The sequence below is a fragment of the Halichoeres trimaculatus genome, unplaced genomic scaffold (genome assembly GCF_033239565.1).
Source record: "Halichoeres trimaculatus isolate MK-OKI-2021-1 unplaced genomic scaffold, fHalTri1.1 fHalTri1_scaffold_22, whole genome shotgun sequence".
In the NCBI taxonomy this organism is placed as follows: domain Eukaryota; kingdom Metazoa; phylum Chordata; class Actinopteri; order Labriformes; family Labridae; genus Halichoeres; species Halichoeres trimaculatus.
The window spans coordinates 9,618,580-9,640,141 of record NW_027437200.1 but is presented as its reverse complement, the minus strand read 5'-3'; the positions used below and the strand labels follow the sequence as shown (position 1 = coordinate 9,640,141).

The window sequence follows — 21,562 nt, the reverse complement described above, 5'->3', positions numbered from 1 at the left end:
TGTCCGTCAAAGTGATTACATTAAGTTAAAAGATGTGGATTTTGGTGGTTGACTCCTCCACATCGGTTGACAAACCATTATACACCGCAGTGCTTCTGCACCCAAGTTGCACGCGCATCCGCCGTTGTTGATAAACAAATCTCTCTATAAATGGTTGAATGTCCATTCCAGCATACCCTAATATCAGTTCCCCAGTGTCTTCCTGTTCCTGTGCACATTTCTCTTAAAAATCCCCCTGATGGCTCAGACAAGTCAAGAATAAATTTGCATTTTGTGTCAAACAGAATAAAAGTGTCACTGAGGTATTTTGAGTTTGAGCCACCTCCTATAAGCTGAGCATTTGGTGCAGTTAGATTGTCTGCAGGCATCCACATCACCCACAGAGTGCGATGTTGAGGTGTCAATATTACATTATATTGTTAAAAAGGACCAAAAACTGATTTTAAATGCAAAATTCTAGAAAGTGTGCAATAACAATTCAAGATTAAAACTGAAATGTATTGCTGGTTTTCAATGGAATGGAACCTCTTAAACTTGGAGGAACTGATCATTAATGACTATTTTCTATATCTGCCATGAAACATCAAGTCAGCACAGAGACTTGAACTGTGCAAAAACAGGGGACAATTCTGCAAAAGTTTTTCACCCCACGCCAGAATTTTATTGTGCAGAAGTTGCTCATCATTAATAACTCCTGACAATGTGACACTGCATTATAAATAGTGCAGAAAAGCACTGTAGAGATATCATGAAGCAAAGGTCTTTCTACCTCTGAAGCCAGATTTAATCATTCTGAGACACGTGTCAATGAAAATCTGCAGCTGAGTTTGACCTGGCTAACAGGTAACTGAGATGACGACAGGTAAACCTTGAAGAAGCTGAAAGCAGCAGTGAAGTTAATCCACACACACACATTGGAAGTGAAATTCACAGAGCTGTAGGGGCTCAAAATTTCCGAATAAGCCAGAAATGCTTTCACTGTGTCACCTGAAATCTGTGAAATTCATAAAAATGATCAGATGTAAAAATTACTGCTTCTAACGACAGCAACACACAGCTTTACCAGCATCAGGAGTTAAGCCTGGAAAATGAGGCTCTTAAAAATGATTCTCACCCAAATCACTTACTGCTTTAATTGAATCATCAAGCCTGTTTTGGTGGTTTAAACACTATTCTGCTTTCATAGAGCTGATCTGGTGATTTGCAGTTGAATTATCTCACTGTGCTGGCAGATTTTCTTGTTTCAGAGCAGGTTTGATTTATGGACTCAATAATAAACTGAACAAATCAAGATGGATTCTGTGATGAAGTCTTTCTCTTCTTGTGAAACAGCCATCTGCTGTCTGCTGATCTCTGCCTCCCTGAGGCGTCCCATCTCACTTCAACAGCGGCCTGATTACATCCAACTCCTCAGAGGTCGCTCCACTTTGCTGCGTCATTTCAACATGGACAGAAACCAGAAAACAGGACGTAGACACCCTGTTTCTGGGATACCACCCTGCTTGATCAACAGCAGCTGGAGGGAGGAGGAAACTAGGGAGATGCAGAACGGACCCAACATGAGCTGGAAGAATCCAGGTCTGGGTATTAAGGCCTCAAACTGGCAGCATGTTTCAGACACCTTGCCAAAAGCTCATACCTGACCTGAGCTGAAACAGATAAAAGGACCAAGGCACAGAAAAGGAAGTTGACTTAGAAACATGGGGGCCAAAAGATAAAAGCTGGAGCTGGGATGAAATTCGAACATGGAAAGCTTGAGAGGTCCGGAAAGGAGATAGGAGTGCAATCAAATCCTTCCTTTGTCAGAGTCCAGGGCGGTGTGAGGGAAAATTATCATATTCAATGTCCTGTTGGACTGATAAGTTAGGGAAGAGGAGGGGGGAAATGAAAGCTAGTGATTGGATGGTTTACTTTGGAGCAGGGCTGCAGCTGCTGAGCCAGGGTTGAGGTTTGTGGCTGAGACTCCTGCAGAGTTCAGAAACAGACGGTAAAGAGTTCAGAGAGCTAAAGAACAAGAGAGGGGTTTAGGGTCAGGTGAGGTTGCAAAAGCTGCTTATCTGCCTCCAGCTGACCATCTGCTTTTCAAATGATAATTACAGCCACTTTTATTTCTGGGAAATGTTGCTTAAATTGTTACACTTTACTCTACTGACACTGTCCTGACACGAGGCGAGACATTTCAGCACCTCCTCTCTGTGTGAGTGACAGGTGATTTACATAAAGAGCACTAAATAAACACAATGACAATGAGATGAGATCGAGGCACTCGTTTTCATTTCTACCTCTTCCACCGATGCCAGCTCGTTACGACTTGATACGTCTCCGCAAAGCCGACGCTTTGATCTCCACCAAATGTCATGACATTTTGAACGCTTGCTCTCCTGTCACTGTTTCAAAGAGCAGCGCAGCACAGGTGGAGTGGCTGCGAACGGCGTCTAAACTAATACACTATGACAGCTCTGTGGGCTGGCATTTGATTTAATAATGAAAACGGATGGCAAAGAGCCTGGTCTGTATTTATAGAGCGTGTCACCATCGCTCGGGGGATTTACACCACAGGAACTTTGTTTTAATGCTTTTATTAGACCTCAAGCAATAAAATTTTTTACATCATGCAAATATTTTTGCTTATGCTCCAGCAGGTTGTTTCATTAGCATCCAATCAAAGTATTCCCTCTTTAACTGCTTTTCTTTTCTGATAAAGTAGGATGGATATTATTTTAAAAAGGACAGACTCTAGTTGAGCTGTTTGCTAAGGAAAGCTAAGCCTCCAAACATCAGCTGATCTTCACACCAGCACCCATCAGCTGACAGCTCAGCCCATTACCTCTTACTTATCCACTCGGTAAATGTCAAAGCGGGCGTTCTGTTTGTGTTCTGCCTTCACAGCGACCTGCCATCCCTGATCCTTCTGTCTGTGCTGTGTCTGATTTTACCAGTGTCATATGTATTGTTACTGACGCCCTTTTCTGCACCATTGAGGGGTCCTTGCTGATGCTCTACCTGCCTTGACTTTTTATGTAGGCACATAAAAAGGAGGGAAAGTAATCCTGCCTCAATTTTTCACATTCATCAAATGCACATGGAAAGATAGGAAGGTCCCAGAACAAGGTTGAACTGCTCAAATATGACATAGTGCATGTGACTAAAAGTTCTCTAAGGATTCTGACCATACTAGCTACAATGAACGCAAATGACAAAGTCAGCTCTCTTTATCTTACAAAATGTGGGAGTAACGTGTCGACCTTCACACTACGCAGCTAATTTTGGTGTTAGTGTTTTCAAATATTGGAAACAACCTCGGTGACTATGGAAGCATGATACAATCGTCAAGATTGTCATTTGTACAGGCGGATAAAAGTTTGAAATTATTAGTACCAGCAGACATAAAGGTTTCTGTCAAATGTACGGCTGATAAGTCGATGCTGTGGCCTGTGACAGCAACATACTATGACAGATTATGCACACCAGTGGTTAAGTACTTTTGCTGCTATAATTCTCAAAATTTCCCTCTTTGTTGTGGGACAAATTAGAGGATTATCTAATCTCATCTCGTCTTGCCTTATCTAATCTAATTTTATCAATCCCCCCGTTTCAACATGTACATATTTGCGAGGCTTTTTCAGCACAGGTGATGTGAGAAGGACCAAAACACCTCTCTTTTAACACTCTCAGTTTAGTTGTGCATTTCTCACCAATAACAGTTCCCCAGCCAATCACTTGTTTCCTTCTAACCATTTCCTTTGCATCTTCCTCAATCTTCAGGGTCCCTCTACCACTATCCCTCCTCTTTACGACTCCAAAACATCTCTATATGTTCCCATTACATCTAACCTGTGCTATCCTTTCCATCATCATCATTCCTTTGAAAAAAGTTTTAATATCTTCAATTGTACCTCCTTCAACTCTACCTCCTGTCTTCTGGTCTTTGCCACCGTATTCATGAAAACATACTCATAATGTCTATAGGTGAAAAATTAAATATGTTCTACATACATTGTATTGATAAAATAAAAATGTTACTTGTCTTGTTTTGAGGCTGAGTATTGACTCCATAGGTTTGCAAAACAAAATCAGTACGAGCCATGATATATACAAGGTTAGAAAAATAATGATTTTATTCATTCCCAAGAATGACACTGAAAAACAAAACCCTATTGTGGGAGAGGTAGACCACCAACTCCTGCATTCTACAAAACAGATAACCTACCATTTTTATGAACAGAGTCTGGTGGATTTAGCTGGTGGAAAAAAACCCACTCAGTGAACGTATTATAATGAGGTGTTCTTCTTCTTAAAATATTAGGTTTCAGTTTTCTTAACACTCTTCAAAACTGCCTGTTGACGAGATCTAATAGTGTTCCAGATTTTCTCATATTTTTACTCCCAAAATGAAAAAAAAGTATAATCCAGGTTTAAAATGACCTGAATTACCCCTTAGTTAACCCCTGGTCTAAACTTTCGTCTCATGTTTAAAGGTATGAGGTAATGAAAGGGGAACAGAAGTATATCCAGCCTCAAGCAAACAAACACAAGACCACTCTGCTCCTCCCTGGCCCATAAACACACCACCAACAAACACACATTTAACAGGTACAGGAGCTTTTAGTCCTGCTCCACTGACTCTGGCTCCAAAAAGACCGAATAATCAAATATACACCCAGCAGCTCCATACCAAACTGATGGAAAGCGCAAAGAAACATGTTCTCATCTGATTCCTTTCCCTCTGCTCTCCCCGCTCTGGAACCTGATCGGTGTTTATAAGAGGGGGAATGTGAGAGGTGCCATGTGATGAGAGAACAGAGAGAAAGTGAAAGAGAGAGGGATTATTGTTGGTCTCAATAATGCTGCTCTGTTGTTCTGAGGTCACAGCGGTAGCTTCCAGGACCTCTTGTCTAAAAGCTTTCTTCCTTTCTGCCTCCTCTCATCCCTCGCTACGCCCTAGGAGAGTATCCCATGTCTCATCCCTCCATCCCTGCAGAACAAGAGACTGCTTCAGTAAAGCTGCATTCCTCTGGATCTCTACCTGCCTCTGACAATCCTTTCAGCTGCTCACTCTCGGCTCTCATTGGTTGTATCCTTCTGAAGGCTCAGCTGTGTTGACTGCTTCAAAACACACCTTATAGCATTATTTTATAAGCTCTTAATGGAGAAGTATTGTCTTATCTTAAAGAGCTCAGAGTACCTAGACCCTCAGGGACGCCACATAGAAGAAGGCCTGGCTGTGTGTATGTACATAACGTATCATATCATTGCATAATGTATCATAATGACAGATACTGTCGATCCCTTCAGCCTGAGAACGTCTGGGGATTTCCTAGGAGCTAGAAAACATTGCTGAGGAGAGGGATGTCTTATTTAGACTGCTGCTCCAGAGACCTGCTGCAGGATAAGTAGATAAAAATAGAGATTAAAATGGATAAGTAGAGGGGTACACTAATTGTTTTAGAGCTAAATGGAAAAAACTTGTCTTTTGATTCATGTGGTTCTGGTGGAAAACATTCACAGAGAGTTTGCTTTTGGTTTATATAGGCAGATAAACTTAACGAACCATGCTTTCTTTACACAGTCAGTCTGTTTATGTATACATTTTTTGCTTTTATCTCCAAAAGACTGACTTTAATTGTTGCATAGTCTTTATCTAACATTAGCAACCTATTTACGGCAAGGAAAGTCAACTGTTACGTCTTCTGAGAACTCATCCCAACTCTTACCGAGGATGTTAAGATCCCATAATGTAGTTAAAGTATGATTTTATACCTTAAAGCAGGCCTTCTGTTAAAATCAGATAATCAGATAAATTCATAAACTGAACCAAAGGGCTGATTTTGTGTCACTAAAACTCTTTTTATGGTTTAATCAAAGATACAGATATACTTTACTTGTGGTTTCCAATGCGTGTTAAAAAAGTAGGACTTAGAAAGCTGTGATGTCAGAACTCTGAGGAGCTTTCAACCTTCCTGAGGGTGAGAGGAGGGAAGGGAGCACGGAAAGGTAACATGTGAGAGTGCAGCAGAGTGAGGTCAAATCCATTAGCTCGCAGCCTACTGAGAGAGATTGCGCTGAATATCTGGTTGGTCTCTGAGGGGCAGCACACAGCAGACTGCAGAGGGATTAATCTCAGTGCTCTCATTTTGCTTCTGATAATGTCAGAGCTGAAAACTCTGAAAAGTTACACATGATGAGAAACTGGTTCAGGTTTCTTAGAAAGGGTCGTAATGTTGCTCTTGTGATGAAATTTTTATGATTGCTTTGCAGAAATGGAGCCAGCTCTTGAATCTTATGCTTTCTATCACAAAATAACAACAGTGTAGAGCAACAGGGTTACCTCCAGGACTTTCCCAGTGATGTATTTCTTACAGCTCTCACACTGGATGCCGAACATGGCGTGGTAGTCCATCTCACAGTAGGGGATCCCATCCCTGATCAGACGAGACAGCATGAGTCAGCAGGTTAGAGGCAGCAAAGATAAACCTGTGCAAGAAACTTCAACTTGAAAACCTAGTGGTAAGTGCCGTAATGTCATACTTCTAGTCATTACTGTAATAAAAATCTAACGTAATATCATGACATCTTTGTCTGGTATTTTGGACAAAAACACAAAATCTGTGCTAAGTGCACATTAGCTTCGTTGACTCGTCTTTTGAATTTCAGTGACACTCTGGATTTGAAACCAAGTACCAGTGATCATTTTTACAATATTCATGTTATTCCTTTGACTTCTCTATATTCCATACAGGTAGAGATATAGACAGTATATGAACGTAGTCTCTGTGACATCACTGATCTGTTTCTAAAGCAGGTCTTTGAAGCCTGTCATTGGGTATTCAAAATACAACTACTCCTAACTTGGTTTGAGGTCCAGTGAGGTAAAGGGGCTGGCTTTGAGCCTCCTCACTTACAGCTAAAGCTTTACTACCAAGGGGCAAAATCTGGTTAGTAAAAATGAAGCCTATGTGGAAGTGCTAAAAGTTCCTGTACATTGAAGATCCGCTTGAGGCTGGCTGCAGAAAGACCGGAACTCACGTACACACCCAGCCATAAAAACAAACTTTTACGGTTTAGAAGTTATTTTGATCGCTTTATTGTCCAATCAGAGACACAGCTCAGGTCACATGACTAACGGACACCTTGTAGCTGTTCGAAAGGAAACTTACAGCTGGTGTCATATCAAATGTGGTGTCATATCACGGTTTCAGGAACAGACGGGTGATGTCAGAAAGACTACGTCCATGTTTTATACAGTCTATGGTTCCCACCTGTCAATCATATCAGCCATGCCTCTGATTGGTCAAACCAGTGATCTTAACTTCTTCTAAACTACTGATTTTTTAGAAAATTCACCCCAAACAGTGTGCTCATAGATAAATCAGCTGTCAAGAATGGAGTTAGGTATCGAACCAAGCTGTTGACTGGAGGTTGGCCGTTGGGCAGAAAATTAAACAGTGCTATTAAATGCAAAATAAAATGTCTAAAGAAGGAATAAGGGTCAAAAAGCATCAGAAAAAATAGGAAAGTAAATAATTAGTGAATTTCCATACAGCGAGATCTGCCCCAGGCTGCATTATGAGGTAGTTGGCGCTGTCGCCTCCGGGTTTGAATCCACAAAAAGGGCCTTTCTTTGTGTAGTCTGCATGTGATAGGCAATAAATATTACAACTGGATGGATAAATCTAATCCAGCTCAACTATAACTGTTGTGAAGAAGCTGGTCATCCAGCACTGTTTGGATAAATGTGTAAGAAGAGAAAGAGGATGTGCTGTTGTTTTTCTGTTTCCATGCTCCATAAAACCTGTGATTGAACATCACACAGAAAATGTGGGGTGTAATCGCAGGATGAGGTGAGCATTTTTACCACCTGGGGGAGAACATGAGATCCTTTTATTTTTCATGATTTGAGAGCAAAGACTTTGTGTTTAAAAGTTTTAAGTTTTGATGCCATTAAGTCATACAAAGGTTGATCAGGGACATGGATGGTGCAGTGTCGTTAAAGCATTGTGTTTCCAAACCCATTCTGACTCACTTGCTGATGTACTCGGCGTTCAGCACCTTGTTGCAGACTTTGCACTTGAAGCAGCCCAGGTGCCAGTGTTTCTCCAGCGCTACCAGAGACTGTTCGTTCTTAAACTCTTTCCCACAGCCGCAGCAGTCTGCAGGAAACAACATAGAGTTCACCTCAGTATTTCATTATGATTTAGCAAAAGACAAAAAAGAACGTTTGATTTCCCGAGAGTGGACTTAAGACAGTCCAAGAAAGACTTAATTTATGGTTGGAGACAGAAAATATAATGAGCAAAGCAACAAATCATGGTAAGCAGGCTGCAAGTTTCTGATTGATGCTTTAGACTGAGAGACATAAAGTACTGACTGTGCACGGCCTGGATGGGAGCAGGGCTGTTGGCAGGGAGAGGCTGGGTACAATTTTGGCAGATACACTCCTTCCCGTTAAATGTCACTCTGTCGCCAGCTGGAAACGGCTGTCTGCAAACAAACAAAGACGGAAAGAGCACACAGCATTAGATTAGATGAAGGAAACCGCTCATATTGTTTGTGCGACACAAAGCTTACAAATCTGTTGTTTGCCTCTGGAGCAAGTCTGGGAGCATCAGTGTACAGATCTGTTTTTATGTGCCTCTGCAGCTTTTTAGGAGGAATGTTTCATAGCAGACAGGTCAGAAAGATTTTTATTTAAATAATCACAAAGAAGAAATATTTGTGTCACAACAGCTGTACAATCACAAGGCAGCAACACACTTTATCCTGTCTGTTTAACGCCAAAAGGGACGATTGTTTTAAAAAAGTAAATCATGGTGTCGAAGAAGAATACAGGTTAAGGCTTCAGTGTTTAAACCCAGACTATGTCTACTACTTTATTAAATCATAACTAGACGTCTGATTGCAGTGAGAGGTGAAGATGAGACAAAATGCAGCAGAGAAACATGGAGACAGACGGTGAAAGTGGAGAGCAGAGCAAGATTTCTCTAGATGAATTATTGATGATCAATACAGCTCTGCGCACACACAGATAAACACACAGCTGTGTGTCTGAAGCCTCATCTGAAGCTGTGTTTTCTCTCCGCTCTATTTTTACATCCAGCATAATAAGCCGTGTGTTTCAGCACAAAGGAGATTTTTGTTTTCTGAGGGGAGAAAAGGAGTGAGGATGATCACATTACAAAACCCTCAAATGCACCACTGGAACATTCTGATCCCAGGTTCAGTGAAGGGATCACACAGCTAAGAACATACGCACACACACACACGTAGGAAACCCTCACCCAGCTGAAAAGGCAGTTAACACTATCAGTGGGAGTGGGCTAAGTGGATTCTCTGATTGAGCAAACACTCAGGATTCCTCTCAGAGAGAAGCTCACGTTACCTTTCTGAGGACTGAGAAATGAAGCTCACTACTTCACACAAAAAAAACAGAAAAAATGTGTATGTAGGCTAATTAGCCTTTAGCTTGGGCTGTATCTCTTTCCTTTTTAGCTTTCTTCTGCTCTTTTGTCGTTTTTTTGTCTGACAGTTACACTCTTGTGTCCACCATCACTACAGAATTAGTCATCGAAACAGTTTTTAGCAGAAGAAACCACAGATCTCTGTGTTTTATCTCTTCTCTCTACTAAACTTCATCAGCCAGAGCAGTGTTGTCATATGGACCTTGACATGCCATTGATCAATCTGGTCCTAGTCGACCTGAACTGGAAGCTAAGAAGTAGCAATTTAAAAATAACCTGTTACCAGCAATATTGGTACTGATAATCTCATTTTAAAGTGTGGAGTACGATCAGGCATATATCTGGAAGGGAGACTTTTTCAAGATTACTTTCAACTCCTTACAGCCCCTTTAAGTACAAAATTGTTTGCCCAGAGAATACTGTTTATTGCTGAGAAGATGTGCCAACTGAGGGTGCACTGCCTCCCTCTGGAAATACATTACTTTTTATAGGAAATGAAACGATGAAAAAATCAGAAAGGGTCAAGCTAGCAGCTGAGAGTGGTAGAGAAGTTTTGCAGAACAGTTAGCCTATTAAAGGATGAATCAGTGTCTGGATGTGTCTGCCTTGATTTGCATTTAAAGTAGCATTTAATTGCCTCAAAGGCCTTGTGCTGTTTAATTTTCATAACGAGACTCTTTTTAGACCAGTAAGGACCTGAAGGCCTCATTGCCAAAATTTGAAAAAGAGCCCAAAGAAATGGTTCTGGTGTCCCAAAAAAAGGTAATAACGCAAGTTGGCCAAGATAAATCCTGAGATGCCCAGATCCCTGTATGATAGGCCTGTCCTGAGGCTGGACTGTGATCCAGTTACTCAGGCTGCACAGAGGTGGTCTGAAAGGCGTGCGTCTACACTGGTCTGCTGTGTCCTGTGACTCCACTGTCTAAGTTTTTAAGTCTCTGTTAATATTTGTTTTAAGTCATAAGGTGCATCAGGCTCCATGTTTGTTTGCGTATGAAGTGTCAAATGCCAAAGTATGAACACTCCAGCTTAAGATCTGCCCACATGTGACCTGATCCTTCTGCCTGATGTTAATGCCAGGTGTAAACAGGGCCTTACTTGCAGGAGGCGCAGACGAAGCAGCGGGGGTGGTAGGTCTTTCCCAGAGCAGACACCACCTCCCCCTCAATGAAGTCCTGGCAGCTGAAGCAGCGTGTGCCGTACATCCGCTGGTAGTCCAGAGTACAGATGTATTCACCCTGCCGCACGAAGAAGCCTCCCTGGGCCAGTTCGACTCCACATACTGCAGGAGGGAGGGGGTGGATCAAAGAGGGGAAACAAGGAGAGACAAACAGACAAGGTTTATATCTGTATACTTTATGAAAACACCTGATGAACAGCTGAATATTTCACAATTGTCCCTTTGACCTGCTCTTCAGCAGAGACCATGTCCTGATAAGGCGCCATACATTCTTAAACCATGTCACATGAATCCACATATGTACATAACGGCTTACTTCTGTGTGCGGTGCCACTGCAAAGCTCCAAGAATGAGAAAAGCTGAACGATGACAGGAACATCAATAGAAATGTTCCTGCAGAAGGCCTGTTCATCCTTTTTGACGTTATACATAAGTTAATCCTTAAATCAATAGTGTCAACCAAAGAGCAGGTACTTTTCTTTACCATATTCCAAACATTGATTTGAAGTAAAAGTGTGATATCTTGGCAATATCTTGGTGAGTTCTTTGCAAGATTTTTACAAGATCTCTGCAAGACTTCTTGAAATAATGAGGTCATGCTAAAAAGATTTCCCAACTTGTTCATGATATGTTGGAGGGGCAGGTCTCAAACACCAAGGCCTGCACTCAGAGGGCTGACCAATCAGACAGAAGGGGTTATGTGGAGCAGGGTGCCTTAAAGAAACAGCAGTAAATTGAAAGTGTTTCAGAAAGAGGCTAAAAAAGTGGTTTTCTAAAACACCAGTCAGAGAAAAATAAGGATTGTTTTTATATCGGGGCACCAGAGGGACAAAATACAGACTTAAAAAAAGCATAATACCTTCTTTTAAGTTATTACCCAGATAATAAGACTCCACCGCTTTGCTTGCTCACCCTGTTTAGATTATATTTTGCATAAGCACTCATTCACTAATTATTTTATTTTCCTCTGTAAAGCTCAATTTTCTTTTTTATTGTCATTACTATATCATCAAAAACAAAACCACTCTATTGTTCCCCTTTTGGCCTACATACACATTAAAGTCTTAAAGTAAACAGCCAACTATGAAAATATGAAGCAATTAAACTCTGGCATGAACTTATTGCACTGCACTGTGACAGGCACTTACTAAAATAAACATCACACGCACCCCCACACCTATTTATAGCTGTTTGTTTGAGAAGTTGTAAAAAAGAAGTTTTTGTACTGAGCAGAGCCGGTCGGACTCGTCTGAAGGTTTCACTGATCCTGCTTTAGAGCGAATAACATCACGCTGTAAGAGCACCCTCTTATTAACGTGTGTGTGTGTTTAAAGACTGCACTCCATCTATTTGTCTGGCTCTCAACAATACACGACAGGAACTCCAAATCACCCTCTCCTCTCAAACACACACAATGATTACACAGTAATCGTGGCAACAGCATGACATCACTGACCAGCCACACCCTCAGGGGGGAAAAACTGGCTCTATTTTTCCACTCCTTTAGCAAAAACAATACCCCTCCATTCTTTCTTTTTTGGAGGAAACGTCAGGAAAGATAAATGAGGGAATGTTTTCGCTGGTTGGTGTTATGCCCTGGGACTGCCCAGTGAACTTTAACACACACACATTCACACACTCACACACATAATGCATCAAAGTTGCAGCCATGTGTGAGAGTGTGAGGTAAGACACTGCGGTGTGATTTAGGTGAGATCACACAGACATAATATATTCTTTCCGGCACACAGATATACATGACAGTGAGACATATGAGGACACACGTGAACAAAACGTGGATGAAGTCACACACACACACACACACACACAGTTTCAGAGTAGTGCTTGGTTTCCCTTATTAAACACTGATTCTGGATCTGACAGCTTGAACAATTGAACACAAAGTCCAGCAGCAGGACCACCCAGATCTCCACCCACTGAAACCAGCAAGTTTCCAAGAGAGACTCCCAAACTCTGCTCTACGTTACAAAGTCAATAACAGCATGTAAATATCGCCTGAAGGGCCCTGGGTGCTCTTTGTCTTCTGAATTTGAAGTGTACGTGTCGTCCAACTCTTGAACCAGACTTTCAAGGGTTTATGACCTCTGGCCATGACTTCCTTTACCTTGTGACAACAGTTTGTCTAGTAGGAGTTGGAGGCTGATATATCGGACAGTCTTTGGGTTGTATTTTGTCCAGTTTCACTTTTTATCAGCTCCTTTCAGGAGTAAGTGCACAATAATAAAACAATGATACGAGCAGGAATGTTTTCACAGGAAGTGGATGACATACTTTCCAACGCCTGCTACCGGCTCTCTTACATCCGGTTCAGATGTTTGGCAAACGCTCCACAGTGAGATAATACTCTGGGATGATGAAATAAACATCACAGGAGAAAGCTGGGCGTGTGGCTGGATGAATGGCCACACTAGAGACTAGTTGGTGTTCCTATTCCTTGATGGCTTTAAATCAAATGGGAGACTTCACTTGAACTTCTCGAGAACAGTCCGTCCATCAACTTGAACAACTTCAGACTTCTGTTTGTGATGGACTCGTTTAGGAAAGACTCGAAGAGCACAGATGGCCAAGTGGTTTAGGTCATGCTCCATGAGGTTCACCCTTGTGCGGGTGGCCTGGGTTCACATCCAACCTGTGGCCTCTTTCCTATATGTCACTCCCCACTCTTACCCTGTTTCCTGTCCACTGTCCTCTTCTGTCTGAATAAAGGCACAAAAAAGCCCAACCAGAAAAAATAACTTAAAAAAAGGGAAGACTTGAAACTTAAATCAAGACTTGCTTTCAAAGACTACAGATTTGTCTTGACTGTGTTTGAGATCCTGCGGCCCTCTCAACTTGAAGGGACTAGGGTTGAGTATTGGCAAGGACCTCTTGATCTGATAAGCATCACGATACTTAAGTCACAATACGATAGTCTCACAATGTATCACAATTGTGATATTCTACACAGTAAACTTAGAAAAAATGAGATGATGTTTATGTAAATCAATATATTACTTAAAATCAAACGGACCAAGGAATACATTGATATCTATCTATGGCATACTGACTTTCTAAGTAAAAAATAGACCGATATGGATTTTTCTGGGCTGATAGTCAAGGAGGCCAATATCCGATGTTTGGAGCTAATATTAATTTGCAGTCAAAGTGAAAATATTGGTGTCAAATTTTTAACAATACAAACTTCATTCAAATACCTTCAAGCATGAATTTATCAAACAGCTTCCAGGTTTAGCAGCATGTTTTATAAAGTTAAATGAAAACTTAAAAAAATAAACAGCTTAAGTTTTCTACAGTAAATAAAGTTTTCCCAAATTTCAATGTAACTGCAAAATAAAGCCGGCGTCGACATGCCTCAAAATGCCAAATATCTTCCCCGAAAATCGGCCTGGCCGATAATCTGTCTATCCCTATTTCTAAGCACAACCAAAACCCACATATAGAAATTAAATATTTTAAATTGACTTTAAGTTGATATCAAATATACAATCTATTGGCAACATACAGGGTAGTAGCTCTTGAGCGCCATCTACTGCAGTGGAAGTGCAGAAGTTCTATCTGACTTCCAACTAGACATGAATAATATTATTATCAGGAGTTGAAATATCAATATTACATTGGAGGTCAAAGTATTGCTATATATTGCCGTATCAATATTTTTTACACCTCTACAAGGGATTCCCACTTCCAGTCTTAAAATCTTCCGATAATTATTTTGAACGAAGTCGGACTAACTTTGACAGTCTTCAATGGTTCTCTTGAAAAATGACTTGGCAGGACATGTTTTTGATGACTCAAGACCCCATGATAAACAGCTCTGTTTTCCAGAGAGTGACACAGAGACCTGCAGGAGATGCAGACAGGAATCCTCACCCTCACCAGCGAGTGCCTCTTCCAGTCAGCTCCTTTTACAATCCCTGTGTATTAATACCTGAGCTGCCAGGCGGCTCTTAGACTCCTCTCCTCACTGAGGTATAACTCAGTTGCTTAAGCAGCTCGATAGCAGAGACTGTAGAAGCCCATTCATCATTTATGGAGCTAAAGCTACTAGAAAGCGTTACAGCTTTTAACAGTGATAGCAAACTCGAGCATCGTGCATTATTTTTTCAACTGCAGTCTGCAGCCACAGGGTGCAAATGGTGCAGAGGGGGGGCTCTTTCCATTTCAGTTTTGATATGCTCCTTAACCTGCAGCTTCAAGTCTGTAGAAAACTTCAGTGATTCAATAAAGAAATGACAAAATCACAGCTGCTGCATTTTTATTAGTCATGGAACACTGATACAAACGTCTCAGGATCAGCCTTGACCCCTGCTAACATACGACTGACTGTTGTGCTCAAACAGATTTCATCACTCTAAAACCATCCGGTCGCTATGACTACAGAGGGTGTGTGTGTTCACTCTCCAGCAGGCTCTACGGTTTGTGGATGAAGTCATGATGCAGCCAATTAGTCATTTTGTCCAGAGGTTCAGCTGAGAGGAACAGAATGTGTCAGAATACACACGCCTTCAGGAAGATAAAACTTCCAAGAACCATGGAGGAGTCTGACCGTTTGAACCCTGGCTGTGTGGTCATTACACATGTGTGTGTGTAAAAATGTTGTTTTCTTTGGTTCCTCAAGAGCACAGCTGCGTTCTGTAACAACTCAACCAGGAGACAGAAGATGTAACCTCAGAATTAAGAAAATCCTAAAGAATAAAGCATCACTTCAGCTCTTATTCCACAAAGTAACAGCGCTAACAGGAGCATTAACATCTCAGGCTGCCAGAATAAAGAAAGTGTAAAGGTTAAACTGCAGAAGGAACTTGATTACAACATTTTCCAAGGCTGAGAGGCAGATTACTTCACAGGAAACTGATTATTCCCATCACTTAGGGCTTATCTCACGCACTGTGAACACACTTACATAACGCAAATGTACTCAGAAAGCTCTCAGAGGAATCTGCCGTGCTGTTGAATCTGCTTCCTCCGCACTGCAGGATCACAGAGTCAAGTCTGATCTTCTTTTACTTTAGTTCAACACGGAGAGGAACCCAGGGAGTTACACGCCTGAACGGGTGGATGTGCAATGAATCTGCCCTGTTGCGAATTGTAAATAAAAGATGGTGCATCTGTTTTACTCGTGTAGAAACAAAGTCCAGGGGATGAGAGGTGTGGAGTCAGTGGTTTGGATAAGACAGGAGTGATGTTATTGTAGCTAACGCTGGTTATCAGACCGGAGCGTTGGTGGTTTTATCACCTGTTTGATGCAGAAATGGGAGTAAACCAACCCTTGCTACTCCTCATCCTCCATATCTCATCTTTCAAAAGGATGGGCGATAATGATGAGCGCTAATTTATGAGGACTTAATACCTGCTTGAAGCTCTGTTTAAGATTGAAGCAGTGACTTGTCCCTGTGTTGAAACTGTCTCAGCTGGTGCAGTCAGTGATGTAAACTTCATCAGACATTAAAATAACATTGAACTAGAGACAGACTGATGTGGATTTTTTGGGGCCAATACCGAAAATGATTATTGGTGGGAAAAAAGGCCCATATTTGCCGATATTTGAAGCCAATATTCATTCACAGTCAAAGTGAAAATGTTGGCGTAAAAAATTTTGAACAATACAAACGCCAACACTTCACTGCATTAAAATGCCTTCAAGCATATGTTTATTAAACAGCCCCCAGGCTCAGCAGCACATTTAATAAAATTGAATGAAAACTTAGAAAAAAAAAATAAAAGCTAAAGTTTTCTACAGTAAAAAAAAAAGTTTTCCAAAATTTCTATGTAACTGCAATAAAACTGTTTGTGCTGCCTTTTACAGGTATGTAATGCAGTTGAATTAATTTTCTGTTTGGTTTTACATGACTGATTTTAAATGACCATCTAGGGCTTCCATAGTGTAGACAGGGAGAAATTCTGTGCAGAGAAGCATCAGAGCCAAAACGACGCAGTTTTGAATGGGTTTCATATCGGTCAGATCGTAAAATCATTAAAAAAACAAGGCCGATGCCGATATGCTCCAAAATGCCAAATATCGGCCCCGATAATGGGCCCTGCCAATAATCGGTCTATCCCTACATTGAACATGATATCTCAAAGAAAATACTTTTAATTTTCTTATCTTTCTTTCTGATGAAAAAGCAACCAGCACTGATGTAGAGAGCTTTTTGATGCCAACTTTTCACACTCACCAAAGATTTTAATTGGACTAAACTTAAGAGAATTCCAGGAATTAACCACAGAAAGATGCTAAAGCTGCTCTTTGTCCCTCTGTTAGAGTTGTAGACTTGTTGGTTCCAAATACAAGGAGGACAGGAGCTCAGTGCTGGTGTTGGATGTGTGAAAGCAATGCAGAGGCAACAGACAACCATCTGAGGGTAATTTCAGGAATTGATGTTCGATAGGTGAATGAAACCATAAAATTAATTAATTAAATAATTAATTGATTGATTGATTAATTAATTAATTGCAGATTATTTGTTGCAGCTGCAAAGTCTTGTCTTTTTTGACAGTCCATTCAGACTTCTTTGCACAAGTGAACTGAACAACAGCCCCCATGATTGAAGCGTATTCCAGCAGGAGGAGGCACTTGTTTCATGCTCTCAGTGTTCTGTATCTGATGAATGTAAGGCGGCTGTGATTGGATGACAGGTGTAACTTGATGGATGTGATCAGTGCAGGTTGAGCTACTGTCTGTGTCAGGTTCAATCTGGGATCTTTAAAATGTTATCTAAGGAGTACAAGGAAGTACCTTCAATAAAGCAGAAGACAAGCAGCGACCTGCTGTTCAAGGACAGACAGAAACCCTGAACCCTAATATTAAAGGCAGTAACAGTTTGCCAACAATAAATCTGCATTATTCTTAAAGAATAAGACATTTGACCTCATATTTTAACACATTAGAGAACAAACTAAGTGAGTTTAGCTCTGATTTGTGTCTGAAAGTGTTTCATTTGATGTGAATGAGACTTTGGTTTGAGGCAGCTTGGACAGTTCAAGGACTTTCTCTGGTTTGGTTTGAAAGGATTTTGCTGAAAACAAAACAGGGAACGCAGATTTATTAAAGAAAAAAGAAAAAAAGGGTAATGTACAGCAGTGCCATTCAAATCCTGTCTAAAATGAAGACATTTTTTGTGTTGTGTGTGTGAAATCTGCTCAGTCCACTCCTCCAGAGGGGAATGTAGGATGCAGCAGCTTGTAAGTGAATTGAATTTGCATGCCATGCATAATAGATGTAATTTAGCCCAATCCAATTCAACAAACCAGAGCTGGCTTTGGGGAATTATATTCACAGACACATCTCAGACAGACTGACCAATGTGTGTGTGAGTGTGTGTGTAAAAGAAAAGGGATAAATGTGTCTTTCCAATACACCAAACCTCAACAGATATTATTTACAGCCATGTCTCTAACATATAAAATAGTATGTACCGTGTCCTGCCATGTGTGTCCTTGACTCTGCCTCATGTTTCACAATGACATCTATAGTGCATGCATATGTGTGTGTGTGTGTGTGTGTGTGTGTGAGAGTGTGTTGGTCTGTGTGTGGGCGTGAGCAGAGTTAAATATACATGTGCTATGTGCTTTATGTGGTGAATGTGGCACCTTGGCTTCACCTCATGTTTTACAATGACTCACCATGTGTGCATCCATGACCTTGAGGGTTCGGACTAAAGCCTGCTGGTATTGATCTGAGCAGATATGGACTGTGTTTGAAACTCAAGGTTGATCTCTCTGACCAGTTAAATGGACCCACAGAGGTCCAGACTCCCTCTGCTTGGGCCTCTAGCAGACGTCTAATGAGGCAGTGAGGGAGGTCTGTCTATCATCACAGAGCTACACCTCATCTTATTACACATTTACATCAGACATCTCCTCATCTTACTGCTTATTTCCATTACAGACTACACTGAGACAGGTTGTAAACAGTGTAACAGGATTATAGATCTGTTTTCTAATGACAGAACAGAAAATAATAGCATGGTAGACTTCTGTCCTCTGTCCTGGATTTAAGATTTGTCCTGAAAACCTCTTTACTGTCTGCTTAAACCCAACCTGGAAGCAATCAGCCAGTGTCCATGGAGAAAATACAGCTCTGGGAATGAAGTCAAACTTCTTAAAACATCCACCAGAGGTGTTGGAAGAAAAAGTGAACTGGAAATGATCTCCAAGGTATGTCTGCAGATGAAACACCTTCTTTTTTGTTCATTACAGCACAACTCCACCTAGCTATCTAGCAATGGGGAGTCAAACAAAGAAGAGAAGTATACATATGTAATTTTACTGCCTTGCATTAAACAGTCTCTATCCATTCATTATCAAGTCGAAGCCTCCTTTCTTAAAACAGGGTTCCTACAGCTCAAGGCAAGTTAAATTTAAGACTTTTTAAGACTTTTTTAATGACGTTGGAAATCAAATTTAAAAACAAGTCAACAACGAACCACAATTGACCCAAACATAACTAATGAAAACAACACATGAATTACGTGGGTTAGAGGCAATTTTAACCCTTTGTTTATTTTACATAAAACATCACTTTTTACCTTTTTTTAACCCCATTTTTACAACTTTATGCCTATTTTGCCCCTATTCATCTTTTTTGGCCACTGTCACAAACATTTTTGTAATTTTTACATGGTTTTAGAAATTTAATTACAAATTTATTTCTCAATTTTGCTGCCATAATCAGTTTTCCTAAGCCACTTTTGGATTTTTTTGCCAACTTTTCCTCATTTTTTTCTCTCTCCAGGCACCCTAGGTAGAACCAAGACATGCGTCTGCTTTAAAAGTTCCTGGTGCAACCACATCACCGTTTTGTTAGTTCCGCTACTGTGATTATGCGATGTTGCCACGAGAGTAAATCAGGAAATTATTTAGAAAAATAGACAAATGTTACTTAATATTTTTTTACTTCAAACTAACATAAATCTTATCAATGTGATCAAATTTTTAAGAGTTTTGAAATTTGTATTTAAGACTTTTTAATGCCAATTCAGGCCTTATTTTTAGAATTATGAATTCTGTAAAAGATGGCGCAGCAACCTGCAGCTTTTCAAATGTCCACGAGAGGAGGTCTGCCAAACACCAGAAACAACATACAAACCCATTCAAAAAGCAGATATTTACAGCAGAAATATGTTTACAGCCTGGTTAAAAAATGGGTCTGAATATCATTGATCTATCACCAATAACTGGTCATTTTCAGAGTGATGAAACTTACAAGTTTTGCCCAAATAAGGGCATGGCTGGGCACACTTTAGATGTCTGCAAAGGGGCTAAAAGCCTGCCTCTTTACCTCAACCTAACTTTAACGAAGCTAGGTTAAGTTTATGGCACCCCTAAATCAAGGGCTTCACAACTCTGTATTGCAAACAAATGGGAGATGTCATTGACACTACGTCCATATATCAAACACAGCATGTTCATTATATTTGCTGGAAGCAGGTAACTTCACTTTTTTAAAAATATGTAAGTCAAACAGTTGGCTTCCCACTAAGTCGACTTTCAATAACCCCTTACAGCATTACCAGCTTTGTGTTGCATAACCAAGGCAGCTATGGAGCTAATAACGTGCAAGAATCATGGCCCTTTAAGAATTCAACTTGCTTCTACAAATGATCTAAAATGGATCTGAAATTGGGAGATGCAGAGATTTTGAAGCCCCAGTTGTAGCTATTTCACCCTTCTTTAATATGTGATAGCTGTATAGGTCCACTTGCAGCAAACATAACACCAACAGCCAGAAATCTTGGTGTTACTCTTGACTCTGACCTCACCTTCTCCACCCATATCAAAATAACCACCCAGTCCAGCTTTTTTCATCTGTGCTTAATTTCCATGATTAAACAAATACTCAGCTGACCAGACCTTGAAAAGATAATCCATGCTTTCATTTTTTTCAAGGCTTGATTACCGCAACTCTCTCCTCCCTAGCTTCCTGTGAGTTTTAGAATTGATTTTAAGATTTTATTGATTACTTTTAAAGCTGTCATGGGACTTGCTTCTAGCTACACTTTAGCGCTACTTATACCATATGAGCCACCTCGCAGCCTGAGATCCTCTGGCGTTGGCCTTCTGGTCGTTCCAAAGTCGAGGCTCAAAACCAAAAGTGATGGAGCTTTCTCCATCAGAGTTCCTTGACTTTGGAACGACCTGCCAGAAGAAATGAGGTGTGCAGAGTAAGTCGCTTGCTTTAAGTCTCTTTTAAAAACTAAATTTTATAGACTCGCTTTTATGTGATACTGTCTTTTTGTCTTTTCGTCCTTTATCTTATCTTTCATTTTGTCTTTTATTTTTTATCTGTTTTATTTCTATCTTACCTTGATTTTACTGTTCTATTTCTCTTTCATTATCTTATCATCACTTTTGTTATCATGTCATTGTTTTTTTTGTTCTATTAACACTCTTAGCATTGTCCTTTTAATACCTGCTGTCCTGTTCTCTGCTCCCAACCATGTTTTGCCTTTAATTTAATTTAATTTAATCTTTATTTATTTATTTATTTTCCCGTTGATTGATGTTTTCAGCTTTTAGCTTTTATCTTGGTCCTCAGGCTCATTTTACATTGCATGGTTCTTGTATTAGCTGAGTTCATATGGATCGAAGCTTGAGTTCCATGTTTGATGCTTGTGTTTGTTTTTATGTTCCGGCTGTTTAGGCACTTTGTAAACTTCTGTTCTAAAAAGTTCTATACAAATAAAGTTATTGTTATTATTACAAACAGCAAGATCCCAGAGTATTAAACCATGGACTTTTTCCCAAGACAACCAAACCAAAGCAGACAGCTACTAAAGCACAATAAGTCATAAAAGTGAAGGTCATGTTTTAAGTCAAAATATGATATGTAAGAAGAGCACGCCAAAGATTAAAATTTGATGATTGTACTCCTAACTGTAGAGTAAAACTGTCCACAGAGATT

At 40.4% G+C, this 21,562-nt stretch overlaps 1 protein-coding gene across 1 annotated transcript in view; it reads right to left on the bottom strand.

Annotated features, from left to right (window-relative positions):
- ablim2 (actin binding LIM protein family, member 2) overlaps positions 1–21,562 on the bottom strand; it is an 80,398-nt gene that overhangs the window by 34,202 nt on the left and 24,634 nt on the right. Inside the window, exons 3-6 of the mRNA XM_074661788.1 lie at positions 10,557–10,740; positions 8,369–8,481; positions 8,024–8,150; positions 6,329–6,422 (exon numbers count right to left, since the gene is read on the bottom strand). Of these exons, the coding sequence (XP_074517889.1) occupies positions 6,329–6,422; positions 8,024–8,150; positions 8,369–8,481; positions 10,557–10,740 (518 nt within the window). The remainder of the gene's footprint in view (positions 1–6,328; positions 6,423–8,023; positions 8,151–8,368; positions 8,482–10,556; positions 10,741–21,562) is intronic.